We start from the raw sequence: 27,388 nt of genomic DNA on the forward strand, positions 1-27,388 counted from the left end.
TAAGGATCTAGCGCTGTCAGAGACAAGCTCTTGGGCAACATTTGTCAGCTCCAGTACTAAAACAGTCCTGTTTTTAGAAATAAGCAGCCTGGGGATCAATCAGCCCATAGTCCAGTGTCCATTAGGGTGCTGTCAGTCCAACCACCATGGCTATGACTGCTTTGGGCCCAGCACTGACTGCCAGCAGCCCAGCCCCAGCTACTTGCCTCCAGCTTCCCAGCAGTGACCTGGGGGAATTTACTGTCCTCTCACTCCTATTGCTTGTGTGAGTCGTCTCGTCATTCCGCAGCCCAGTTCTGCAAAATGACTGGAAGTAACTTAAAAAAAAAAAAAAAATCAGACAAATCAGGTAGCGAGGGATAAAGGGAATAGCTAACTCAGAACTAAATGGTGGCCAGTGGGGCTGATGTGATATGTAACCAGAAGTGGCCAAAGGGCAGTACCTCTTGACTCTGATCGGCACCACCCTCCCCTGTAGGTTGAAGCTGCCTTTCCTGCTGTAGATAGGTGCTGTACTCTGGCTTAAGGAGTTCAAGTGAATTTTGAAGCCCTAGGTTGCATCCTTCAGAGGAGGCTTTTCAATACTGACCATCAGGTTTGCAGATGATACTAATAGTGAAGGCAAAGCAAAGAGTCAGGAATAAGAGAACCAAATTCCCGAGGATTTGGATGTTTTAGGTGGATGGGTGACAGATGGAAAGCACTGCTTAGCATAGAAAATGTTAGATGATTAGTGTGGGGGCAAGGAGCCAGTCTGAGGAATCTGAGTTAAACAGAGCCACAGCAGAGCTCACTGAGCCTAAGTGGGTGGAAGGGAAATCATTAACCCTGTCAGCTCTGCAGGGAGAGGCAATAAGAAAGGGAATCCACATGGAGGAGGTGAGTGTGGCTTTATGTCTGTCCAGACGTGTTCCATGTGCATATTATTGCCCTAGTCAGCCCTAAAGAGGTTATAGAAAGGGGATGATACTAGACTGGCTAACATCCCGATTAGACCTAGAATAGTAATTAGTATCATGCATTAAGACTCTGCTCAGAAATGCCATGAAGAGATTTAGGTCTAGGTCTTGGCTTTCTTGGCCAAGAATGTCCCAGTGCTGTTACTGCTTGCTCGTCTCCACTGATGGTGGCATCAAGAGGGCACAGAGTGCAAGCAAAGGGCACAATGATAGCATTGCTGAGCTTGGAGGACATGACACGTTAAATGTCAGGGACCATCAGGAGCCTCGTCAGCGTTCTGGCTCTTGGCACTGTGCCATGGATGGAACTAGAATGGTAACTATGATATTGAGAAACTTGGCAAAACGGGCTAGTACTTGCTCTGCTTCCCCTGCCTACTGTTAGAGGGCATGGGCCTGCCCCAGGGAGCATCCAGTGCTGGTGTGAGACAGCAACCAAAGGTGGCAAACAGTCGAGAAGAGAGGGGCGAGAAGGACAAGGGTTGCAGCAGTACAGTCACATGATGTCCTGGCCTAGGCCTGAGCACGGCTTACCAGCTGCACAATTCATACACCTGTGGGGAAGAGACAGAAACACATGCTAATAGCTGACTGCTACGTTGAAGGCAAAAAGCAAAGACTTTTTTTTTCCAAGGACTGATTTCTTTGCAATCAAATTCCTGTGCTGGTGCAGCTCTGTCTTGCTCTAGAGTTCACTCCGTTCCTGACAAATTTTTGCCCCCCGTGTTGTGTTGTGGGGCTGTGTTTTAACACCCCTAAGCCTTCGCTTCCATGCACTTTATTTTGAGCAAAAATATGCAAATCATTCTTTTTGTTTGAGAAGAAAACCATCTTCCAGCCAGTGAGATATTGGCAGCTTTTTATATTTTGTGCAGTGGGACCTTTGCTTTTTTCCCAGCCTCTCCTGTCTCCATTGCAGATGCCGCCATTCCCACTTGGTTAATTTGTCCTTGTCAGCACATGTTTCCACAGCAGTGGCAAGACTGGCCAGCCCTGGTAGGGCCAGCTATGTTTACCCGGCCGCTCTGCGTCCTTTAGTGAGCGGTGTGTTGTTGGTGACTTTTTTGTTCACTTTTGCCCACTGAAGCCACAAATTCTAAATGAATTCTTACGCCTTTTCTAGCCCAAATGAAATTGTATCTGAAAAGTAAACATATTTTGTGTTTACATGAGGCAAAACTCAGCTTGGGAAAAGAACAGTTCAGGCACAGGCGGCTGCAAGAACTAGGAAAATTCCCTTGTGAGACGAGAGTTCCCAATTCAAGAAAAAATGATGCAAGTTTGTCCCTTTAAACGTGCGTAAGCACTGTCCTGGAGAAGGATGCTTCCCTGAAACTAGCTCTGAAACAGTTAAGTTAAACGGTTAGGACTAGGATTATCATAATAATGGAGTCTCGGCTGCCCCCAGGACCTGCAGAGGGGAAGCTCTGTAGGAAAGACAATGTAGACTGAAGCGAGATTCAGGGAGATTCAGCTATACCCTCACCTCACCCCTCACCCCTCACCCCTCACCCCTTCCCCTCCTGCCTTCAGCACAGTCTAGGGTACACAGCTTTGAAATCAGTGCACAGCAAACATGCGCTGCACCCAGTTATAGCTGCAGTGCCTGTGTGGAGAGCCTGTGAGATAAGGAAAGCCTTTCTCTGCCTCCTCTGCCTCCTGGCTCACTGGCCTACGGCAAGGGAGGTGTGGCTCACAGAAGATGGCAGGGACTGTCCAGCTGTAGCCAGGAGCTAGTTGCTTTAAGGCAAGAAGCTCCGGTGCCTGTGTGGAGTCAGGGCCAGTCCCATTCAGACCCATAGGTACAGGGCCCCTGCTCTCATCCGTTGAGGGCTGAGTAAAGGAGAAGAGGAGCACAGATGAAGAGGTCAGCACTGGAGGCTGGGGCTGTAGATGTGTACATTGCAATGGGGCATCTCAGCACTGCCCCATAGAAAAAAGGGAACACTAGCAAAGGAAAAACTAGAAAGGGGTGGAGGAAAGAGAGGGAACAGCTGTCTTCCTTCCAGCCCTCACTTGAGGGCTCACTTTCCCGCCTTCCCCAGGACAGAGGAAGGGCTGCTGGAGAGGGGCAGGAGGAACAACACGCTGGATGTTGCTCAGCGAAGTCATCAGCCTCCTCTGAAATTCTCATGTTTTTCCCTCTCCCTTCCCTCAGGACGCAGGAGATGCTGGGGAGCTGCCATGTTCTGCCCCAAAGGCAACTCGCGTGCAGATCACCAGAGAGTGATATTATTTGTCAACCGCACTGGGATCCTTCCAGCTGAAGGCACTAAAAAAGTGCCTTAAAAGTGCCTGTCCTATCTGATGTAGGAAGGTGGAGGAATGTATATGGGAAAAATATATCTCAGCTTGCACTTTTCCCTTCCCCCCCGAGATAAAGTGGCAAGATTAAAGAAATTGTGGGATTCTCTGCAAGGGTGTGTAGGAAGGATTCTGCCTCTCTGAATACAGAAAGGTGAAAGACTAGCAGCATGAGGACAGTGAGAATGAAGTGCAGAGCCAGGCTGTTACCTTTTTCTGTGGGACAACTTGGGGCACAGCATATCTTATACTGAACACATTTATTCTGGTTCCCTGTTCCTGCTCAGCCCAAGCTCCCCTACCTAGTTCTCTCTTTTTCCCTGAGATGCAGATGAAGAAGAGGATGGGGCTGAAAGTGCTGGCAATGGGGAACTTGTCCATGACAAAAAGCATGAATCACTAGTCGTGAAAAGAGACGGAATTTGTGAATGATGAAAAGAAACAAGGATAAGATAGGAGAAGGCAAACAGGGTGGGATGGATGGTGTCTGTCTGTCTCTGTTTAGCTGTGCAGTTGGGAAGGATAGGGCAAAGAGCTGGCAATAGTGTTACACGACTGCTCCAGCCTGTACTGACCTTCCCATGGGGAAGGTATTCCTGTCCTGAAACGGAAGGAGTTGCTTTAGGAGCAACAGCACCAGAGCACCCAGTGCGTGCAGCAGGTCCGGCATAGCCCTGCGGCTGTGCAGAGCTTCGCTTCCCAGAAGAGTTTGGTAGATGCAGGTGGGAAAGGGCCAATGTTGGAGAGGAAGAGGAAGCATGCAATTCAAATTCATGCAAATAAGTTACCAGGAAGGCCCTGTCCCCTGTGTCCTCTGCCTGCTCCTTCATCTCCATCTGACATCTCACTGCTAGAGCATGGGGCAGTGTGAGTGTGCCTCAAGCAAAAGGTAAGATGGGATGTCCCAGTGATGAGATAAGGGGAAAAGAGCAAAGCCGCTGGGCAGGGGAAGCCTTGAACCCCTCCGCTTCTCTCTGGCTCCTCTACATCCGAGCGGAAGGGCTGATACAGCTGAGACTGACAGCCCTTGCCCTGTGTACGGGGTTGTGGATGGAAGTGCAAGGAGGTGCAGGGGGAACGCAAAGAGGAGCACGAGGGACACACAGGGGTGGGTGCAGGGCACTTGGAAGGCCTTGCCACTGCTGGTGCCGCTGCATCTGGCCGAGAGGGTGAGGGTGGTGGGACATGGGGCTGTGGAGCGCTGGGGTGTGGAAGCGTGAGGAGCCAGGATGCAAGGTGGCAGTGGGGTGCTGGGTGTGGGGTGCTAGGGTGAAGAGATGTGGGGGTGCTGGGTGCAAGGTGTAGAGGAGTGGGGTGCTGGTGTGTGGAGGTGCTGAGTGCAGGGTGTTGGGGTGCTGGGTGCAGGTTGTGGATGTGGGGGTGCTAGGGTGAGGTAATTCAGGGGTGTGGGGTGCTCGCGTGTGGGAGTGAGGGGGTGCTGGTTGCTGGGATGCGGAGCGCCAGGTGAGGCAGCGTGGCGAGGCAGGGATGCTGGGTTTGGGGTCCCGGGTGAGGAGCAGTTGGGGTATGGAGGTGCGGGGATGCTGGATGCAGGGTGCTGGGGTGAGGCAGTGCAGAGGTGTGGGGGTGAGGTGGTGCACGGCTGCGGGGTGCCGGGTGCCGGTGCGGCCGGGCTGCTCCCACCCCCGCGCGGCGCTCCGCTCCCCGCCCCGCGGCCCCGCTCCCCCGCCCTCCCTGACGTGTGGCGCTGGCAGCCCGGCCGGTTCCGCATTCCCGACCCCTCCCCGCAGCCCAGGGGCCGCTATATAACCGGGGCTGATGCAACCCACCCCGCCGCCCGCCACAGCCTGCGGGAGGCGCGCACCGGGGCGGCGGCGGCGTCAGGGGGAGCCCGGGGGTCGGGGCAGCGGCGGCGGGGCCGAGCCTGCAGCCCGCGGCCGGCCCCTGCGGCCGGGCACCCGGGCAGCCCGGTCCCCGTGCACGGTGGGTGCGGGCGCGGCGGCCCGGGGCGGGGGGGGCAGCGCCGTGCGGGGCCGGGATTGCGGCGGGGGGCGGTGCGGCGCCGGCGGCGGGCTCGGCGGGGCGGCGGCGGCGGCGCTGCGGAGGCCGGGGGGGGCCGGGGCGGCGCGGCGGGCGCTCGGCGCGCTGGGGGGCCCGGCGCGGCGCGGCGCGGCGCGGAGCGGAGCAGCCCCGGCAGCCTGCGGCGGCCGGCGAGGTGCTGCCCCCGGGCGGGGCCCGGCTGCGGCGGGGATGGGCGCACCGCAGAGGTGCGGGGAGACCTCCTGGGGGGGGGAACAGAGCCGCAGATGCGCATCAGAGCGGGGCTGTGCCCCCCTCGCCCGGACCTAGCCCTTTGGGGGGGGGGGAGGTTCTAGCCAGGTGCCCGTGTTGCTTTGCTGCTAGGGTGGAGGGGAATAGGATTTGGGTGCCAGCGGTGTGCTCCACTTCACCTGTCTGCCCGGTGTGTGGGTGCCCCGCGGGTGAGCGAGGGGATCCGGATTACATCTGGCTGCCGTGTTTGCGCTGCACGGAGCATTGATGTTGCAATGTGCTATGCTTCCAGCTTGCAATGCCCTGGAAAGGAAAGGGGCCCTCGAGACTCCCCCGCTGCTCAGTCCCAAGTCCGCTGTAGCAGTCAGGCATGGAGTTGAATGGAAGTTGCATTCTTTTGCACGGTCTGCTCTAGGAGGCACTTTCTTTTTCCATGGCAGGGAAATAGGTCTGAGAGCAAATTGGGGGAAAGGGAGAAATACCGGGGGAGAGAGAGCGAGCGAGCAAGAGCCACATTATGTTTCCATTTTCTTTAATGAAGGCCCTGTGGAGGTGTATTTGAAAACACAGGGTCTCCTATGCCTTCAAGGAGGGTGAGAACACTGTGCTGGCTGGTTCCAGGGCCATATGCAGTGTATGGTGGCCAATGAAACAGGGCCTGGCTCGTTCTGTTGCTTGTCTTGGCAGCCTGCTTCATGGCTTGTATTACCAGCCCTGGAACACAACCACTGCCAAACTGTGTGTGTGTGCGCGTGTGTGTGTGTTTGGACTCCGAGAGCTCAGCAGAAACAAATGCTTCAGCACTCAGACCAGGAATTTTTAGCTAGTTTCTTGAAGCTTGCATGAAAATCTCTATCTGGAGGCTATTGCCAAAGTCTGTACTGGTTATTTGCTAGTTAGTGCTTCCATGGGGATGTCTGGGAATACCAGTTGTTGGAGTTCAGATTCTTAGCCTGAATCCCAATGACTTTAAAAAAGGGAAAAAGCCAGTCTGGGGGATGAGTGGGTGGGTGCCGCTGTCCAAGTTGTCCCTGTGTCAAGCAGTGATTGGCTGTCCCAGGTTTTCCTGGTTTTCTGGGGTTTAACAAGATCTGAGAGTTAAAGTACAGGTTGCTGCCTATGTTTCCTCACTGGAACACCTAGGGATGCTTCTCCCTCCTCTTTACAGTTGAATGTTTCCCTCCTGACAGGATGCAAAGGTCTTTGTGCTGTGGCCCTTACTAAGGGAGAGCAGATACACCCTCACACCTCCTGCCTCTTCTCCTGCCATCTCCAACTGAGCAGTACCTAACTAGACAGCACTGAGCATTTACTAAGTGGTCTCTTTCCCTGTGCTGAATTTGATACTTTAACTGCATTGCCTGGGCCAGGCACTTGGCAGCACTCAGTGTCTTGAATGTGAAGCTGTTCAGAGACTCTTTCCACTGCAGTAAGTTGTGCCTTGTGGATCACCTGGCCCCAGCTTGCCTGAGAGAAAGGGAAGGAGAGCCATGGTGTGTGATACTGACCCTGTGCCAGGTGGCACATGTCCTCAGTGCCAGCGCAGCAAGGAGGGTGCATGGCAGACATGATGCCATCTGTCTCAGGCTGCCTGCATGGATTGCCCAGTTGCCTGGAGTGTCCAGAGTATTGATCCAAACATTGCAAGGTGTTTAATGTGCAGCCAGGTAGCTGAAGATCCATAGGGGTGTCTCAGCATAGCAGGCTATTGCAAACTAGCCAGAGATTATCTTAATATGGGTTAGAGGTCTTTGTGGATGTCCCTGGAGTTCAGGGAATAATTTTAAGGAATTTGCAGGGGGCATTATTGTCTTGGAGCCTGTGCTTGGCCCCTGTGGTTAGTGAGCTCTGTGCTGCAGGAGGGCTGTTGTCTTGAAGAAGATTCCACCCTGACCACAATGTGGCCATGAAAGGTCCCAGGGGATTTTAAGAAGTCAGTTGTGAACCTCAGTGTTTGAGCTGTAGCTGAACTCAGATAGGATATTTCCCCCTTTGAACTGTTTCAGTCAGAAATAGGATAGCTTTTACCTTCCTGCTCCAGGCTGCTGTTCAGTGCGTGGTGCAGCATTATTTAATATCTGCCACATTATACTCCAGAAAGAACTGATTAATTGTAATCTCTGTTGTAATAGCTGTGAGGAGTGTTGGTGTGCCAGGCACTGTACAAAACTTGCTGTTACAGGTTGCTTACAAGTCAATCACTGCATTGCAGTGGTGGGGTAGTGTGATGCTGAGCTATAGCTTATTACTAATCTGTGAGGGTAAGAATTACAATGCCGGGGGAAAAAGAGCACTCGAGCTGACTGCTTCAGCAATGGCAAAGAAGGGGTTATTTCTACAAGTTGAGGACTGGCGTACAGAGATGAAGGTAGTGATGAAGTTCAAGAGGTCTGAGTTGGTGGGAAGAAGAAATGGAGCAATAGATTTGCAGGGCTGGGAAAGGTGGCTCACCCTGGTGAGCTGGAACCAGATGATACCTGTAGAGCAGGTGTCCCTGTGACTGTGTCTGGAGGGCTGTAGTGGAGCCCCAGCAGAAGGCTTGGTGTCACCTCCTCCTGTTTGAAGAACTGAAGGATGTGGGGTCACTCCCAGGAGGTGCAGCCTGGTGGCCTTGTGTGTCTGTTCAGCAGTAATGGGGAATAATAAGCTAAAGCATCAGGTAGATGGGGTGAGGGGGTGATGATGCAGCTCTCAGCTGGATGGGAGCTGCAAAACTGCACTCTTGCCGAAGAGAGGACGTCTGCTCTGTGCTACTGTTTTGGTGAAGCGTAGGGAGATGTGTGCTGCTGGAGAAGAGGGAGGCAATGAGGCTCTGGCTTTCAGGAAGGCTTTCACAGCCTTCTGTCTGTGAATGACTTGCCTTCTCCCTGCCATTTGTGTGAGACTAGACATTCAGGGCTTAGGCAAACTGTTTCCACTCAAGAAATAGGTTTAGACTTCTACCTCCTGAGGAAGTGACCTTCTCAGGTGCTTCTTCTCCTTAGCATTTTAGCTCCAGCGAGTGGATTGCAGGGTCCAGGGTGGGACATGACATGCAAGGGTGTTCATAAACTCTGCTGTTCCCCTCCCACCTTGTGGGGTTGCCTGTGGGAGGAGGGGGACAGCAAGGGCAGCTGGGGGTGTCTGTGGGAAGGGCACAGATTCTCTTCTGGCTCTGCAAACCCAGGGTCTGGCTGAAGGAGGTGTCTCTCTCCCTTGGGACGGAAGGTAGTGTGATACTGTAATGTCTGGCATACAGAGGCTGGCATGCTACAGTTCAGCACACCTTGTAGACCATGCTGTAGGTCAGGCCTCAAAGCGTCCTTTAGAGAAAGTGTTACAAAGCTTTTGGGGAGATTCCCCCTAAGTGATCTTATGTCCTTGGTAAAGAGGCAGCATGCACAGTTTTATCCCCTGGGTTCACTACAGCTCTTCAGTGCACTCCAGGTGTTGGATTCCTCCGTATTAATAGGTTCAGCAGATTAATGGACAAATGCATGGTGGTTGTTACTGAAGTTCATGTTTGCCAGCGCTAAGATATAGGTATCTGAAAGGACGGGTTACAACCATGGGACTTGGGTACTACTGTGTTCTGATGATTGGTAAATAACTTTGACACTGATCACTGTGGCCTCTGGTCAGTGATGCTGCATTCTTCTATGGCGCTGGAAGTTACTGTTTTTAAAATTAGACCATGAGAAGCTAGATAGGAAATGGAGTGACCTGCTTATAAGCTGCTCTTTGAGACTAGATGCAGCTGATGCATCTATAACAAGCCAGAGAGAACAGGTGCTTGAGAATGGAAGAGTATCACATTTTAGACAACAGAGGTAAACTAGAATTGCATGATTCAGGACCTGTGGCACTAGGAATATGGGCTATTGGCTTTCTGGCTTCAACTTCATAGCGCTTACATGGCATTCACAGAGGGCTGAACCTTGAAGCGGTGGAAGGTCTATAGGCTCCAATGACTGACAGCCCTCTGTAGTCTCCACAGCCAGAAAAGTCCAGATAGAAAGAAGCAAGTGGCTCTGTGCTTCAGAGAACAAGTGATAGGCAAATGTTCTGTCTTTGTTTAGAAAGTTGCATTCTTGAGGCATGAGAAGTTGGGCATGTCAGGAAAGGACTTTCATATAAATCATCCTTCTAGCAACACAAGGGGACTAGGAAGATGAATGTAAAACATACAGGCTGAGCAAACTTGATAGCCAGGAGCTTAAAGTTTTTGTTTTTTTTTTTAAAAAAAAAAAGGACAAAGCCATAAAATTCTAAGGGACCAGGAAGCTGCTTCACGTGGATTGTAGCATTGGTTCTGATCTGTAAAGCACAACTATGTTTATTGGCCAGGAGCAGAGGAAGGGCCAATTGCTATGACTTAGAGGCTGCAAGACAATACATACAAATGGCAATTCTACATTAAGTGATAGCACACTGATGAAGAGATCCAGTATCACTTGTATGGTGGCTTGCAGACTTTGGCAGTCTTCTGATGCATGGCAACTGATGTGTAGTGGCAGACAGCCAGATGGAGCTTGGAATGAGAGAACAACGGGCAAGTGCGGCCTTGGTTCCTGCAGGCAGAATGGTGAAAGACTGGTAGGACAGACTTTGCTCATCTCTGCACTTACCATGGGCAGAGGAGAAGCACATGGGTATTTACAGAGTGCTGGAATCGCCCAGCTGGCAACATCTGGTGCTGGGCTGGCTCTCTGGGTGTTGCAAGGGTACTTGGATTAAGTACTGCAGATGTCAGAGCATGTAAAAGAGCTCATGCTGGAAGGAGACCACAGTCTCACAGTAGGACACCAGAAAGCTGCTGTCTATAGACAGCAAAATTAAAAATAAGGTTGCAAACTGCCCCTAGTCCCACTGAGAAAGCTGACAGCACAGATAAGATAACTAATAGAAATTTAAACTGCAGTGACTGGTGACTGTCTGACCTCACTCTGACATGATGTGATCCCCTCTGTATGAGAATGCTGTTGATGAAGCAGCAGCTGCATCTGGCTTACAAAGAGGCAAATGGCTCCTTTGAGTGAGGATGCCTGGGGTGGTCCTGGGGGAACAGTGGATACAAACTAAGACCCAGGGATACGAATTTATGATTTCAGCATGGGTAGGCAATCCAGTTTTAGTCCATGGGTAAGAATAGTACTGCAGAGGTGGCAGGAGGGGTGTGAATATAGGCTGGCAGCCAGAATGCAAGCCCCCAGGGACACGAGGTTACATGGATTATGCCTACACATGTTAGAATTATGCCATAACTGCTCTGCAAACATCAGCTCCTTCAGAAAGAGTCCCCAGAAAAAGCAGCAGTGAAATATCAGTTTAGAAGAAAATCAAACAAAGACTTGAACAGTGAGGAAAAAGAACAGGAGGAAATGCAAGGATAGTAGTCACTGAGAGAACTGAGCAAATGCATGGGACAGTGACAACTCTGTAAAGCATCTTCCCACTAGTTAGAGAACTCCAGTGACAGGAGAAAACCAGAGTATTGCACACTGTGTTTAAGAAATAGGCCAGTGTTACAAACTATTGACCATAAAGACATAAGGGGGACAAAGCACTGAAGCACTCATCGCTGTTGTGAAAGATGCAGCAAAAGCAAGTTGAGAAAAGGAAGCTGTACTATTGTCAGCTTCTGGGGATGAGAGTGCTGATAAAATAACTGAACTTGCCAACAGAGTGGATGACCAAGACCAAAAAACCCAGCAATGCTTAAAGCAAAGATTCAAAAAGTGATTGCAATAATTAGGAGGGGTTATGGGCCTTTTAGCAAAAGGTCAAATCTTGTAACAGCATTTTAACCAGCACAACAGTAGTTTGGAGGCAAAGCTGAGGAAATGCAAACTGAATTTTGACCCAGGAAATCATGTGCTGAAGAGACTTTTTTTTTTTTTTTTTGCTGTAAGGTTAGCTGCTTAAGAAAATTGAATGAAACAAGCTGCTCGTCCTTGAACTGAAGTTTTAAGAAAGCCTTCTCTGTCTCATAATTTGCTCTGGAGCACCTTGAAGTGTTGTGGCGCAAAATAATGAATAGCATCAGTGCTGAATACATAGCTGCAGTGAATGTAAACTTGGGCAGCTGGTGTCACACAGGTACCGATGTCAGATGTAAGACTACACATTCTTATTTGCTCTAGCTGCTTTGCTTCGCTCTTTGCTCTATTATGTGAAAAAGCATAGCTGACACAATGCAGGAATTGTGTGGTTCAACAGTAGGACACCAGAAAGCTAGGTTTTACTGAAGACATAACTTTTTTCAGCTCATGTAAAGAGACATTGAAAGGCTTCCTGGCATAGAGAGAAAGATCATCATAATCCTTTATGAAAAGAACAAATTAATAAGAATCCCAGCAACTCCCAGCTAAGGCACCATGCTAGAAAGTGAAGGAGTACAGAGGTGGGTTGGTTCATATTCCCTTGCCATGTTTGTTATTGCAAAGGAATATCTAGAAAGGAATTATGAACTAGCAGGACAGCAACAGTATTCACGAGCTCAAACAAGATCTGGCTGCTGGAAAACTGCATCTTAAAGGTTGCACTCAGATCTTGAACTTAACTGTTATTTCTGCACTACCACACAACTGTGGTAAAAATATGCCAGGCTACAGGCAGACATTAATGTTAATGTTCCCCAAAATAACTGCCTCTTGAATAAGACCAAGGTATTAAATAGAATTACATAGCTTGGCATTTGTGACATGATCCAGGTACAGGAACTCTTTACTTCTAGAGTTATCCAGAGCAGAAGGTGGAAAACCTGAGACTTGTGCTGGGTTGAAACAAAAGCCTCTGCTACAGGCAGAAGAAACAAAAGGAGTTGAATGAGAGAATCCCTCTGATCAGCAGTGAGCGACAGTGTCTGCAACTGAATGGCATCAGGGACTGTGCTGGATTAACTGTTGCTGTAGAGTAGGGTGATATCTCTCCTGGTTCCCTTCTTATTTCTGTGGCTATAGTCTCGCTGGGAACGGTTTTAAATTCCCCTCCAAGGTCTAGCTCAGCTTGACTCTTGGCAGTTCTCACTGTGTTCCTGAGCTTCCTGATCCCTAAGCAATGGCTCGCTTTGAGAAGTCCTTGAAGTCTGCTCCCCTGTTCCCACCTAGTTCTCTGATCATCCTGATATGCAGGTTCCTTTTCCTCCAAGTAGGAGCTCTTTGGTGTTTTGGTTTGGATAGCTTCAGGTTCAGTTTACATTGATGCATATGTTATCTGGGCTTTGTCAGTGCAGCAACTGGATCTAGGATAAGTTTTTAGATCATAATAGGTATTAGGCCAGTTCCTTTACTCTGAGCTGTGCCTTGTGTCATGCTTTGGTACAAAGGCTATTTCAAAGCATCTTAAGCCACCACCTCAAAGAGGAAAGCTGAAAAGGTGGGACAGGGAAAACATAGGTGATGGGCAGGAGTCCACTTCATTAGATATTTAGCCAGCATTCCCTATGGAGCTGCCCAGGTGTAGACCACTCAGTGACAACCAGGCACTCAGTGACCTGGTTGTTCCACAATCAGGAAAACAGATTTACCATTTTTACCCCTTGTATTTCATAAATTATGGTGACCATGGATTGTATAGCTGAGAACCTACCTGTTAGGCCCAGTGTGTGGGTCCTGAGCTGCATCCTGTAGTGCAAGAAAATTAAAATCGGGCCCCCCCAAGTCCAGAATGGGATTTAAGTATCCAGCTCTAGGCTCAAGTCCCTTCCCAGGCTGAAACATAAAAGGATGGATCACAGCCCAAAATCAGCATGTGCCGGAGCAGTTCTCACAGTATTTGCCTGAGGGAAACATCAAGGGGATGTTCATGTGCTTCTGCTACTGACTTCCACCCTTCCCCCACCCCATAAGCTCAAAGTCTTGAGGTCGGGGTATGCACCTCCATGGGATTCCCTGTGAGGAGATGGCAGGAGGTGGTCCGTGCTGCGCTGTTCTCATTGTGCTGCTTTGCCAGCACACTGTGTCACCTTAGCAACACAGCTAGGAAATTTTGAGCTCCTAAATACATATAATTATCCCAAAATGGTAAATTGAATTTGTGGGGTTTTTTTGTGCTGCTCAGTCTTGCAATGGTATGTCCTGGGAAGAGTGTCTCAAGGTCACCTACCCTTTGCCTTGTCACAGGTACTTTCCTGCCGAAGAAGGGACAGTTTGAGGAAGATGGTAAGGCTTTTGGCACAGTCCCTGAACACATGATTGCATTTTCCTATCCAGAGTGCTGCCTAGGGTAGGAGAGTGCCTGGTTTCTGGAAGAGGGAAGCCTCATAGCCCTCTATAAGCCTAAAAGGGATGAAAGGAAAGGAGCATGCTGCTTCAGGGCTCTGCTGGGTGGGGGTGTCTCCTGACACTGTACAACATTACCAGTTCCAAATGTGGAATTACAGCTCTCTGGCTTAGAGATAGTTATGGGAGAATGAGTACTTTAGATTGTTTTAGGTCTTTGGAGCTTCAACCAGTTGATGTTTAGCCTTCTCCAAGGTCAAATATTATTACCAAGTATTCTTTCTCTTTTATTGCCAAATGGGCAGGCGTACGTTTCATCAGGTAGTATCACTGTTCTTTAGCTATTACTCCTATCTCCTTTCTTTCCTGTCTTCTCCTTTTCAGGCTGCACAGTCCTTGTGCAGATCACCTCCCCCCAGCCTGGCTTCCTCTCCGCACATACCAGTGCTGCCTTACCCTCCCCTTTCTGTTCTTTTCTCTCAAAAGCGATGACCAGGGCAGAGTGCTTGCTTCCTGTTTGCGGCACACTGCCTGCTTACCGTAGTGGTCTCGCTGCGTTTGCTTTCTATGTTCTGTCTCCAAGTCGCACTGGTTCCTGCAGCTGTCTGTTGAGCAAACTCTGTCTCGGAGCAGCTTGCATCGGCACCTGGGTCTCTTCAGTGGCAGGTTAGAGCATATAGCAGCTCATAGCTTATCACAGCTCGTAGGCTCTCTCTGAGGCGAGTTCCCTTGTCAGCAGTAGCTGTATATCACTTATTACCCTGCTGCGACCTCTGGAGTTTTCATAAGCCTCCTTAGTCTTGCCTAACCTGAATGATTGGCTTTTCTTCCACCCCCCCCCCCCACCCCCTTCACTGCTCATCTCCTGTTCGCTTACATTACCAAGCATACCACATCTGAGTAAAGACATATGCCAGTGCCAAGAAATGCTTAAATTCTCTGCTTGTCATGATTAACCTTCAGCCCTCTCTTGCACTCAGTTTTATCTGTTTGCAGCCTGTCAGGAACACAGATTTGCTACCCCAGGACAGCTAGTGTTGAGCCAGCTGCCGCAGTCGCTCAACGCTCAGTCTGTGCCTCCGCTTAGCGCAGCCATACCGCATGGACCAGAAGTCTGCATCGCCCATTACCTGGACTCTCAGTGGCTGATAGTGGGGGCTTTGGGAGGGAGTAGGGCAAGTATAGACCACCCCTCCCTTAACATGCTTCCTTGCTTGGACAGTCAGCACTGTAGGACCTCCCAGAGGTTTGTGTAGACTGATTGACAGGCCTGGTTGGGCTCCTCTTCAGCAGGTTTGCCTGTCTGCTCATTGAATTCTGGGTTGGGACCAGCTGTGGCGGTTGTGGGGGCTGCTCAATGAGATTTCTGGTTAGCCTAGTTTTCTTTCCACCCAGCTCTCTGGGTGCAGGACATCCCTGGTCCCTAGGTGCCTCCTTGCCTTGGGGGCACGATGGGGCAGAAGCCTGGAGGCTCCTGGAGTGCACTGCTACCGGCCCGTTGGGCAGAGCAAGGAGGGCAGCACACAGGCAGTGACGTAGTTGTGCTGAGGGGAAAAAAAATGGTTGCTGTGTGGACAGAAGTTGATTCTGCGTGTTGTAACTGGGCCACTTGTGAGCATCTCAGGCCCGTTACACAAACGAAGATGTAATTATGTTGTAGCCAATAGCCACCTGCTCCCTTTGCCTTTTGGCTGGCACAGCAGCTCCAGTTCTGCAGACTTATTTTAGATCTATTTAAATAATTTGTATTTCTTTATTTATTGACCACTTGTTTCTCACATTTCCTGGCAACTCCCTTCTGGTTTTCCAAAAGTGACCTGCCAGAGCTTGTCCCAATCTTAGTCTCGTTCAGGCTGTACTTTCTTTCCTGGGCAGAAGAAGCTTTTTACACCTTGCTCTGTTTTCCCCTCTCCTCCAGCTTTTGTTTCCTCATGTTTGCACTGGGAGATGTTTGTTCTGTGGCAGGTTTTTCTCTCAGCAGCTTTTTTGGTCCTTGCATGCTTTTTGTCCCAGCCTTGACCAGCAGGCTGAGCCTGCCCAGAAGATATCCTGCCTGAGGCATGTTATGGTCCTCTTAATACCACTTTCTTCCAGTCCTAATACCTGCACATTAATCGAAACTCATTTAAGAGTGAACATTGATCTTCTGCACTACAGAGAAAGGTGTCAAAAATAGTCCACAGGACTACATCGCAGTTATCCTGAAAGAGTCTTTGTAGTCAACTTTGTTTTCTGGTGCTTTGCCTCGCTGGTATCTCTCCTTCCTGATCTGCAGGCCAGTAGCATGTCCCTTCTGGTAGGATTAATAATTTTTTTTCTGTCACCCAGGTTCTACATAGTCCTCACCTTCAGCATCCCCTCCAAGGACATCTCTGCATGGCTGGCACAGTAAAGCTTGCCTGTCCTTTTCTTCCTTGGTAGTTCAGAGGCAGGATTTGCAGAATCCCTGCTGAGTGCTGAGTTGAGCTGTGTTCCCTGTCCCGCTCGCGTAACCCATTGGAGCATGGGCAGGTCTAATCCCTTGCTCCCCTGTGTCCTTGCTGCAGGTTGCTCCTGTGTGTGAGACACTGGGAGAGGACTCCACAGTGCATAATGGTTTCTCTGTCCCCTCAGGAGTCCCAGCAGGATTTGTGTTGGCAGTTAAGCTGGTGATGGCGAATAAGAGCTAAGAAACAGCTCTGGCTGCCACCTTGTTCTCTTTGCAGGACACAGTGGTGTCCTGGGTGGTCTTGTACAGGCTGCCTGAGGTAAAATTCCCCAGATATTCCCTGGGGTTCAAACTGCACTATGGAGGAGTGCAATTTGGAGTGGAGGAGCAGGCTTGCCTCCTTCTGGGGCACTGGGTGTTTCTCACTTTCTTGGTAGCTCTAGAGAGATTTGTCTCTGAGTACAGGATGTGCCTTGCAGTATGGTGCCCTATAGGCATGGGGAAGTGCATCTGCTTTCCCTCGTTCACACCTGGTTAGATGTTAGATTGTGGAATACACTTGACTTGTGCCATGTGGGTTATAATGGGCCATATCTCTGTTTCCCTCTAGCCTGCGGAGCTGTTTCCCCTGCTATGATGCCAGGGCAGATTCCCGACCCGTCCCTGACGGCTGGTGCACTGCCTGGGCTCGGCCCCTTGACGGGACTGCCTGGCACAGCCCTCACTGCGGAGGAGCTGAAGTACGCTGACATCCGTAACATCGGGGCTATGATCTCGCCACTCCACTTCCTGGAGGTGAAGCTTGGGAAGAGACCCCAGCCTGTGAAAAGTGAGGTGAGTCCTGGGGCTGTGGACAGCCCTGCAGACGGAGAGCAGGGGAGAGAGCTGTCACCCACACACAGCCTGCCCCATGTCCCCCTCCTGTCTGTGCTTGGGTTTTTTGCCAGGGTGGCTGGTGAAATGTTGTACAAGTTACTTATGCTGCCTCTTTGGTGATGTGCATGTGTGTTGGCAGCTGGACCACCAGCCTCATCCTCCTGCTCCCTGCCCTGCACCTTATTGTTGAATTTCTGTCCCTGTAGCATGGGCTGGGAGTGGAGGCCTTGGTGTCCCAGGCCTGGTTGGTCCCTTGCAACCTTTGGTAACCAGCTAAGTTTGAACTTGGTCTATGGAGCAGGGTCTGACACAGCCAGCCTTTGCCTAGGCTGGGACAGGCCTCCAAAGGAGGAGCTGTGCATCCTGTCAGAGGGCTTGCATGAGAGGAGCTTGCATCCTGTCTCCAGTGAAAATGAGCTCTGGTGCTACTGGTGTTGACATTGCCTTTTCCACTGGGATGAGGTGTGTGGGAGAGCAGTGCTTAGTGGGAGGCAGTGACTTGCTTTTGCTGCAGGCCCTACTGGCAGGGGCTGCCTCTCTGGCCTGCTGCTGGGGAAGGGCACGGGCTTTATCTCAGGGCTCCTGGAAAGGGAAAGGCGGGCAGCTTCTGCTCGTACCCCAAGCTGTCACATCAGAATTAAACTACAGGGACTTGAGACATTTGCACAGCATTTTATTTTTGTGGTTGTCTCATATTTTGGTTGTCTATGCTGACTCCTCAAACCTCACTGTATGGAGCTATTTAGAATTTGCATCTCCCATTCCCTCAAATGGAGTGGGAAATCCATCAGTCTAGAGGCCCCAAAACTGTGAGTGGCTTCTGTCAGCAGGTCCAGTAAGCAAACCTTTTTGGTCCATTTGTTTCTGTGAGAATATTTTGGGCAGTCCCACATGAAGATAAGGTGTTGTGCATTGTCTGGAGATGCTTACATGATGTGAAGTGACCCGTGATGATGCAATCAGCTGAAGAGAGCGAAATAGCAGTACAAAGGAACAGCCCAGTGCCTGAGCAGGTGCTGATGGTTGCTTTGGCCTTAATTCTTATGGTAAGAGCTCAGCAGCACCCAGGCCTACCTTCAGGGAGGATGCCTGTTCCTTCCTTTCCCCCCTGTTCCTTATGGTAGATTCCTGCTGGGAGAACCAGTACGATAGAGTCCAGCAGATGACCTTTCACTGGAGCTCTGTACCCAAGATGATGTCAAATTAGCTCCTCATATAGCACAGAGCCATGTGAAGCTCACCTGGGTGAGCAGCGCAGGACACGTTGGCAGCTCTCTAACAATAGGGGCTGAGGCTAGGAAGCTGGAGGATGCTATCAGAAGGGCTCAGGAATGCTAAAGGCTCTGCTTGCTCTATCAGCAGGGCAGCTGAATTGGCAGCTGAAGCTAAGTGCTACCCGACCTTTTGGCATGCTGCTTTTGCGGCAGCTTGAACTGCAGATTCCAGGGAAGCCTTGCAGCTGGCTGGGGATATGCTAGCTGGCTGGGTCTGGCACTGGGGGTTGGGGAGAGGTGGTGGCTCTGGCCTGTGGATGGGAGTGCGGTAAAAGGCATGATATAAGCAGTAAAGAAGAGCTGTGTAGCTTTGTAGCTATGTGGCTGAGAACATTGGATGTCATGTAACAGGAGGTGCGAGAACCATGTAGCCTTATGCATTGGGGAAGAAGTAGGGAGCCTGTCTATAGGCTCTGTGCCATCTTACCAGGACACAGCCTCTCCTGGGGAGTCTCGGGCACCTCTGAGGATGGCCCTGCAGCTGCTGTTTGCCCTTGGCACCTCTAAGCATGGGGATGTGGTCTCATTAGGCCCTGTGTAACAGGGACAGGGTGGTTCTGCCCCACAGCAGGCACTGAAAGTGCTGAGAGTCCTCCAAGCCAGTCTTTCAGACACTATGTGGAGGAAAGAAAAGGAGAAATCCATTGGCAGGCTCTGACCAGCCCCCAGATGGGTGCCATCCCTGCAGCATGTCCCTTCCCTGCATGGCCTGTGAAGCAGAGGAGTTGAGGACAGCAAAGAGAGCTGCCCCTGGCACATGTTTTGCTGAGAAAGCCTGAGAGAGCTGAAGCAGTAGCTGCTTATTCCATGAGTAGCCAGGAAGCAACCCACACACAGCGCTGCAATGTGGCCTGCAGCCTCTTTCCTCTTGTAGGGCCCTGGAGCCCGGGGTGCTGGGTACTGGCAGGCCACATTCCTCTCTGGGTCAGGCTTGGGAAGGCTGGCTCCTCCCTGCCAGAGAAACAGGCAGTTATGGCCACTGTACTGGCAGGAGAAGCATCTTCTGTCAGGGGTGTGTGCCTGTATGAGCATATAGAAAGTGTGGTGGGTGCTGAGAATGAGGCTGGGTCCCAGCTCCCCTGTAGGGTTGTAGAGAGCCATGCTGGGTGGACTGCCCTCCTCGCTGGTCTAAACCAGTGCAGGGTGTTCCCTCAGGGACAGAGGTGGCAGTCCTGGCCTTCAGGCTGATGGAATTCATCTTTGTCCCTAATAGCTGCAGACTGAAAGAATTCAGGAGACAACTCAAAGCCACCACACCACTGTGCTCCCTTGGAGCTGAGCTACTGAAACATGTTATGGGCTGATACATCATTGCCATCCCTTGTGTTTCTAACCTGAGCCAAGTCCCAGCCTCCAACACCAGAGCCATGTGACCTTTTTGAGCAGAAACGGAGGCAGAAAAGGAGATCTTGAAGTCACAGGAGCTGTGGACAGAAAAAGGCAGAGCCAGGATTTCAGACTTCTGCTGTTTGTGCTGAGCCACCCTCCTTGAGCAACTGTAGGCCCCATGTAATATGCTGTTTGCCAGGCCCTCTGTGGGGTGGAGGAGAAGCTCTTTTACTGATGTGTGTGATATGGACAAGGTCATTTGTTTTTCCCATTCAGGTGAAATGAAGCAACAGGGCATGGAAATGTGTCAGTCAGTTCCCAGAGAGACAGCAAGGCTTGTGCTTTTGCTCTTGCTTCCAGTCCCTGGTATAACCAGGGATCTGCTTTGCAGGAAATCTTTGAGCACATGTTCCCTCTCTGCACCCTTTTCCTAGTAACTTCTTGGCTATTTTAATTCAAGGATTATCTAAGGGGTAGAGGAGTGGCTGGTAAGCGTGCAAAGGAGAACCATGACTGTCCTGAAGTCCACCTCATCTTGCAGCTCTTCCCAAATCTGTGCAGGGTTTCTGTGTCTTCATGGGTAGTATCTGGACTCTTCCAGGAGGCCAGAAGGAAAGAAGTCAGCAGAGCATGGAGTTAGAGCCTTCCTGTTCACTTCTGCTAATACAAGCGATGTCTGAGTTACATGGATGTAGTGAGAGCTGGCACCTTCTAGCTGGCCCTACAATTCCATCGCTACAGTTCCAACCCTGGTTCTCACAAATGCGGTGCATCTATATTGGTGTGATATCCCAAGTGCTGTCTTGGCAGAGGAACGGATGCAGCCTGACATTGTGTGAAGTCTGTGTGTACCTTTGGCTGACTTTGCTCTGTACTTCACTGCCATCTAAAATAGCAACCTTGGTATCATGACTGAAGTAAAGTGGAGAAGATAAACCTATTAGTGCTATAAAACTTACTGATTGTCCTCTAAAGCCAAACATTAGATGTGCTCACCTAAGGAACACCTTCACCTTAACTCTGCCCAGTTTTTCATCCTGTCCTTGAATGTCACACTGAGATATTTTGAGAGGGATTTGGACTCAGTGAAGGTTAGCAGCTTGCACAGTTTGCTATGGATGATGGAGCTTGTAACTGGTTTCCTGGAGGCACCACAGGTGTACCTGTGTGTCTGGTATAGTCTGGTGCCCCCCAGCTTTGTGTCCTCGCTATTTAAAAATCTCTGACTTCCCTTCTGAGGTCCTTAAGCCCAGGTGCTAGAACACCACATCACTTGAGTCAGTTCAGATGGTGTGTGCTGCAAGAGGCTCGTCTAGGAGATGTGCCCCTTGACCACATTGCCCCAGAGAACTATGAAAGGAAGGGCACAACTGCCTTGTCAGTGGCTGTTATGCAAATAAACAGTGGAAGTGATTGTGAAGCAAGCGTTGCTGCCACTGCATTTGAAAAGGTGTATGAAGGAAAAGAAACCAGGCAGTTCAGTGTGATGTCTTGGGTTTGGGAGTCCCAGGCTGAATGTGGATGAATATTGTTTATGGGGCCTCAGGGCACTTGAGCCATTTTCCCTGCAGCCTCACAGCAAAGTCTAGCTTGAGTGTTGAAGTCACAGGTCTTTCTAGCACTCAGATTTCCTTGAAAGGAGCCAGTTTGGGTTCTCAAACGTAAGCATGCCATAGGCCTTTTACACAGGCTTTGTAGTAATACCCCAAATACTTTGATTATGGGTTTCTAAGCCATGTGGCGTATGGTCTGGTCTGTGTGGTTTGAATAAAATAGCACAGATAGCAACTGAGTCATGGCAACTGAGATGCTACCTTGTCGTGCCCTGCTGTAAGGGACATGGGACCTGTCTCCACCTTACTGCAGTTGGCTGTGATCTGGCCAGTGAAAGACATAGGCAGACAACCAAATATACTGGAAGCAGGGAAACAACCAGAACCAATTGTGGGCTCTTTCAGGTGTCTGCCTCTCTTGGCCTCTGCCTGATGCTTTGAATGACTTGGTGCTCACTGTAAGCTGTGCCCATAGATGTCTGTGACAAATTGTGCCTGTCTCTTGCTGGAGGATCTTGGGTGCATGGGGCTCTTTCCCCCGTGTTTTTACCCCTTTCTGAGGAGGAGGCAACACTGCAAACACTACCCTTGCCTGTTCCCTGCCACCTGCCTCCTGAGGGCTGCTGTGGACGATCCCAAACTGTGGCTTAAAATACTGCTCTGGTCTCCTTTCTCATGTCCCCAAAAAGTTGAGTTAGGGGTTGTGGCAGCAGTGCACCTTGTTCCTGGTAAGGATTTGTCCATGTCACTAGTGAAATGTGTCTGCCTCCCTGACCACTGGTAGGAGAAGAGGGCACCAGCAGTGCTGTGTGCAGGTGGCTGCTACCCTTCCCCTTGTCCTGTGCCAGCTGGGGTGCCAGGGTGCATGCTCACTGCCTCTTCCTCCAGTCCCCACATCTGACGGTTCTGCCCTGGGCCTCTGTCTTGTTGCAGCTGGATGAGGAAGAAGAGAGAAGGAAAAGACGCCGGGAGAAAAACAAAGTAGCAGCAGCACGGTGTCGTAACAAGAAGAAGGAGAGGACAGAGTTCCTGCAGCGGGTGGGTGCCCTGCCTTGTCCCCAGGGTGCACTTGGGACTTCCACATGGGTTACTCCTTAGGCCATGTGGTACTCTACCTGCAGGGAATGCTCCTTCCTGAACTGACCCTCTGCCTCTCCTTGCTCCTGTGTCCCCATCTGAGAAGACCCAGACCAGTGGCCCCCACTTTCATCCTGCTTGTGAAGGTGGTGGCCTTGTGTGCCCAGTCAGAGCTCCTGGGTGTTCTTGCACCTGTGACACAGGGGACAGAGAGGCCTAGAGGGGTTGTGGGGGGAGGGCTCTGGGCTTGGAGGAGAGAGCATCTCTGCTGCAGTGCTGGAGGAGGAACACCCATGGGTATGTGACACAGGATATGCGGTGGCAGCAGGCTGGCCCTCTGCACAAACTCCTAGAGGTTCCCTGCTCAGAGCCCAGACAAGCTCTTGCTGTGAGCCCAGGGCAGAAAAATACCTCCAGCACCCACCTTGCCAGCTTTTCCGTAAGGGGTTGTTGGACGTGGGCAAGCGATTCAGTTGGGCACAAGGAGCTGTTTCACAAGGGCAGGTCTGTGCAGGGAGGGCTGGGTGAACCTTGCAAAGATGAAAAATGCACTCATTTCAGCCTCTGCAAATGCTCTGCCAGGCAGACCATTAGCTGTTGTGCAGCAGAGACCTGTCCTAGGAGATGGCTGGATGTTTCTAGCACTGACAGTAGGTAACGCAAGGTAATGGGACTGGGTATGATCTGCCTGGAAGAACTTGATGTCACGGCAGGTCTTCAGGCTGCTCCTATGCTGCAAGGACTAAGGAACAGTACTGAGCAGAGGTGGCTGGTTTTCAAAATTATTTCTCCTTGCATGTTGTCCTGTAAGAGTGAAGTCCATATGTGGTTGTGTTTCCGGCCCTGCTAGGAGTCTGAGCGTCTGGAGCTCATGAATGCAGAGCTGAAGGCCCAGATAGAAGAGCTGAAACAAGAGAGGCAGCAGCTGATCCTGATGCTGAACCGGCACCGTCCGACCTGCATCGTGCGGACAGACAGCATCAAGACACCTGAGAGTGAAGCCAACCCGCTGCTGGAACAGCTAGAGAAAAAGTGAAAGTGGCTCTGGGCCAGGAGGAGGAGACAGTGGCGCAAGGTCTTCCAAGGTCTCTAATGTATGTACTGTATGAAGAACTTTGCACCGAGGCCTGGTGCAGCCAGGACCCAGTGGGCTTCCTTGGGATTTATGGACCAAACAAATATGGGGACACAGAAGATCAGGAGCGTGTCAATCATCTACTCTGACACTGAACCCAGGAGCAGGGCTAGTGGCTCTGGTGAGGGCAACCTCTTTGTGATACCTCATCACGGCCCTTCAGCCTGCTTGTGGCCCCGGGGACCCATGCTGCTGCAGCACGTCCTGTGAGGAGACATGAGGGAAAGCTCCCACTTTGCCCTCTTTCCTACAGCTCACTGTACGCTGCTGGTCGGGAGCAGGGCCTGCACGTGGGAGAAACGGCCGTGGGGCAGCGAAGCAGAGACCGCACGGCCTCCTGCCTTAGCAGTGTGCAGGAGCCATCCCCAGATGCTGCCACTGCTCCTGGTGCGCACTCCGCATGGAAACCTGAAACGAAGAATCGCAAACACTTGACACAAGCCCCGTCTGGTGGGCAGGCCTGTCGTGGCACGGTGGCGCAGGCGCCCCCCACAAGCACACTCTCAGTATAATGTTTACAGCCCAGCTGTCCTTGTCGGCCGTGCTTTTAAATGCACATTTTTACACTTTTTTAAAAATATTTTTTACAAAGTTTTTATACAGCGATCTCTATATGGATTTATATAATCACTAGATGTGATCCCATAGAAATGTATGTTACGATGGTCTGTTTGTTACAAATGCATATGCCACAGTAATCTCCATTGTGTTACTTGTCTGGTAGCATCCGGCCCTTCCCCCCCTCCCCCCCGCCCCAGCATGCTGGGAAGGGGGCCCATGCAGCCCTCCACAGTGGTGCCGCTACCATCTCCATCCATGTATGTCCTTCATAATACTCAGTTCTGTATCTCTCAGTAAATGTTACCTTTACGTACCCCGACCTCCTGTGCTTTGTCTGGGTCAGGCTGTGCGTGGGCTCTGGATGGAGCTCTACCCAGTGGGAGCAGCCGCTGGGCTTCCGACTGTGCCAGGTGAGTTTCTGGCTGATGGGGAGCTGGTCCCAGAGCTGTTTTGATGGTTCTCTGTGTCAGTAGTGCAGAGGCAGCTCGGACTGTAGTTAAGCAGAAAGTATATTTAAGTGCTGTACATAATAGGCCACGCAGGGCATGACTTGCATGCTGGAAAGGCAGAGGTGTGTGAGACAGGGAGACCATCTCATTCTTATCTTTCCTTCTTGTTTCAGGCATGAGTACAGCAGCTTGAACTCCTTTCAGAGGAGAGAAAGAGATGGGGGAAGCTGTCAGTGTCTTGGTGGTCACATCCTCACAGACAGAGGTGGAGGGCAGTTCCTCTGGGTCACTGCTGGGTGCCTGCCCTGCCTGTGACGAACGTGGTGGGAAACCTGCTAACTCCTTCCCAGGTTTGACTCTACTGAACACAGTGGTGTGAAGGCTGAGAAGATAATCAGCTGGATGTGGGGCAAATGCTAGGACTGAAGGAGTTGCTGGGATTGAAAGAGTTGGTTGTATCTATCCATAGATCTATGTATATAGGGCTTGGTGTCCATTATCCATATCACTATAGCACTATGTTTTTGAGTCTTGGAGATACCAATGCAGTTGGAAAGTGTCTTCTAGTCTTCAGTTAATATCTGGATGTAAGAGGACTGTGTCTTACACATGGGACATTATTGAGAAGTGGTGTTGATTGTGTTATCTCAGAGGAGCAGTGGTGAATTTAGTCATCTTCTACCCTGTGTCCTACCTGTTGTCAGTGTGGATGGGGCCGCTGTGATGCGGACTGCAAGTGAAAAGTGTTCAGCACTTGGTACAGGTGCATGCCCCAGCCAGGACTGCTCAGGTGGTGGTGGCGGCGGGGAGAAGACAAGCTTGGCCTAAATGGGAGGAAGTCTTCTCTGAGCATGACTGCTTCTCTAGTACATATTTATAATCTCTCTGCAGTCCTTTCTCCACCCCCCGCAATCTCAGGATATCTGACATCAGCCATTTCCCTGTCCCCTATGTTCTTCCTGGATTTCCCCTCCTTTTCCATGACTTCCATCTTTGGAGCTTCTCAGAAATGCTGCAAGTTCCCTTATTTAGTGTGAACCATATTGGATCTGTTACAGGCAAAGTTTCTGCTACGGGAGGCCTCTTCTCACCTAAGGCCTTCTAGAGGGATGTGCAGGGAGGGAATCTGAAACAAACCTGATGGAGAACAGCAGTGTCTGTCTTGGCCTGACTCCCACCTCTTGCCATGCAGCCCTTTAAAGCTGGACAACTTTCCCTGTGTGTTTCCTTCCACTCAGACCCTGCAGCAGTGGCTTAGATCTGACCCACTTCTCAGCTGCTGGCAGCAGCCTATCTTGGTACTTCTAAGGAGTGTGATTCCCTCTCATCATGCTCTGCTGAAAGGATGCAGAGCACTTTCCATGCTGTTTTCTCTCTTCAGGATTTTATTTCCCCTGCGGAGCGTACATGGCAGCAAGTTTACAGGTCCCTGCAACAAACAGTTGTCTCTCTGCAGGTCAGTGGGAGCTCCATGTCAGACTTCAGGTGATCCAGCCACAGACATCTCATGCTTCTTCCTCACCCAGCTAGCTTGTGCGCTCAGCAGTTGCCCCTGTGTAAGGGGTTTGCCCCTTGGCTCTGGGTCTAGCCAGTGCCCAGCAGGGGCTGGGCTGCCCTTCCTCACCCTGCGTGCCCACTGCTGCCAGTGGTGTGGAGCCCCCCTCCCTGCTGCGACTCCCCTGCCACACACCTTCCAGCAGTGCTGGCACTGCCCCGTGCAGGCAGGGGCCCTTCTCTGGCAAACAGCTGCGCAGCAGTAAAGCGTCCTGCTACGAGTACGGCGGGCTTGAAAGAGTAATATAAGATCCCCTTTGAAACCAAGCACACTAGAAGCAGCTTGCAAAGGCAGCAGGAGGATGGTGACAAATCTATGCTAGTTTAATGCCTGGCTACGCCAGCCAAGGCTCAGGCAGGCTCTATCCGAGCCCTAGCAGTGCCAAAACAGGTTTTTGCCCAGTTCCCTGTGTCCCTCAGAACAGCCTTTAGCTGCACTCCAGTCACTGCCAAGGTGTTTGCCACTCAGTTCAGGATACTTCTTTTTCAGGGAGCTCAGGCTATGACCCAAGGAAGTTAACAGAGGATTTGGGCTGTGGTGAGGATGTTGAGAAGGCTCCATTCTCTGCACAGCCTTGGGCTGAACGCCACTCATGGTTCCTGTTGAGAAATAGGATATTTGATGCTCCTGACCTGGCAGCATTAGGAGCCCTGTGCAGAGGGGAGCTGAGGCATGGGGCATCCCTTCTCCCCAGCTGTCCCAGGGCCTCGCTGCATGCTCTGGCCTTCCTGCTGTCAGCCCTTGCTTTGTTTTTCCTGCCCCTTCCCCTCCACCCCTTAGCAGAGATGTGGATAGTGCCAGGTGATGGAAGGCCTCGCTGGGCATCTTTCATTCCCCCCCCCCCCCCCCCCCCCCCCAGTGAACTGCAGTGGCATCTCCTGGCAGGGGCTGGGGTACCAGGCACATGCCAGGCACAGGCCCATGAGCCCTCCAGGGCTGTGGCATTGCCTTTGTAGCCAGACCATCTTCCCCCTTCTAATGCTGGGTGGGCCAAGAGCCTTTCTGGCTGTAGAGGTTATTTCTTCTTAAAAGTCTGGGCCTCTGGGCTGGTATCTGCTGGTGCTGGTGATGAGGCTCTCTGGCTGCTGCTGTTTTACTGTGCCAGGTTGGGCTGAGAGGGGAGATGGCCTTTTGTAAGGGCCATAGAGGCTGCTGACAGCTAAAGGACTGAAAGGGGTCAAAGAAATTTAGGCAGAATCCCAGCTATGCCACGAGGGAGGCGAGATGAGAGCAGCCTTCACATGGATGCACTGCAGTTCTGCATTAGTGCTCAGCTTGGCCTGTCTACATTTCTTAGGCTCTTTTCCCATATTACAACCAGAAAAAGCCCCTGGCATGTGCACACATACCTCCATCAAGGTTCTCTCCCTCCTCTGTCTGTGACTCCTCCTTGGAGGAGCCCAGCACCCATCTATCTTGTGTTGCTCCATGCCAGCATGGTGCTCCCAACCCCAA

General features: G+C 51.2%; 1 protein-coding gene across 3 annotated transcripts; it reads left to right on the plus strand.

The window, feature by feature from the left end:
- The first annotated feature begins 5,043 nt into the window (after positions 1–5,043).
- Positions 5,044–26,733, plus strand: JDP2 (Jun dimerization protein 2). Of its 3 annotated transcripts, none has more exons than XM_068946598.1 (5): positions 5,131–5,207; positions 13,598–13,636; positions 16,735–16,958; positions 22,090–22,194; positions 23,084–26,733. In XM_068946598.1, exons 3-5 carry the CDS (start codon positions 16,758–16,760, stop codon positions 23,267–23,269), a joined length of 492 nt encoding a protein of 163 aa, XP_068802699.1. In that variant the 5' UTR covers positions 5,131–5,207; positions 13,598–13,636; positions 16,735–16,757; the 3' UTR covers positions 23,270–26,733. The 3 variants fall into 3 exon arrangements, with proteins under 3 accessions (XP_068802698.1, XP_068802699.1, XP_068802697.1); XM_068946596.1 differs by lacking the exon at positions 5,131–5,207 and adding an exon at positions 11,395–11,573; XM_068946597.1 differs by lacking the exon at positions 13,598–13,636 and having other exon boundaries at positions 5,044–5,207.
- The last annotated feature ends 655 nt before the right edge of the window (positions 26,734–27,388 follow it).

The sequence above is a fragment of the Struthio camelus genome, chromosome 5, assembly GCF_040807025.1.
Source record: "Struthio camelus isolate bStrCam1 chromosome 5, bStrCam1.hap1, whole genome shotgun sequence".
In the NCBI taxonomy this organism is placed as follows: Eukaryota; Metazoa; Chordata; class Aves; order Struthioniformes; family Struthionidae; genus Struthio; species Struthio camelus.

What these genes read in the sequence shown, in the direction of transcription:
- JDP2 (XM_068946596.1), top strand. Translation starts at nt 11,507, where the DNA reads ATGAATAGCATCAGTGCTGAATACATAGCTGCAGTGAATGTAAACTTG. An exon ending in GGGCAGCTGGTGTCACACAG is followed by an intron (nt 11,574 to 13,597) that starts GTACCGATGTCA and finishes GCCTTGTCACAG; the next exon opens with GTACTTTCCTGCCGAAGAAG. An exon ending in CCCAGCCTGTGAAAAGTGAG is followed by an intron (nt 16,959 to 22,089) that starts GTGAGTCCTGGG and finishes GTCTTGTTGCAG; the next exon opens with CTGGATGAGGAAGAAGAGAG.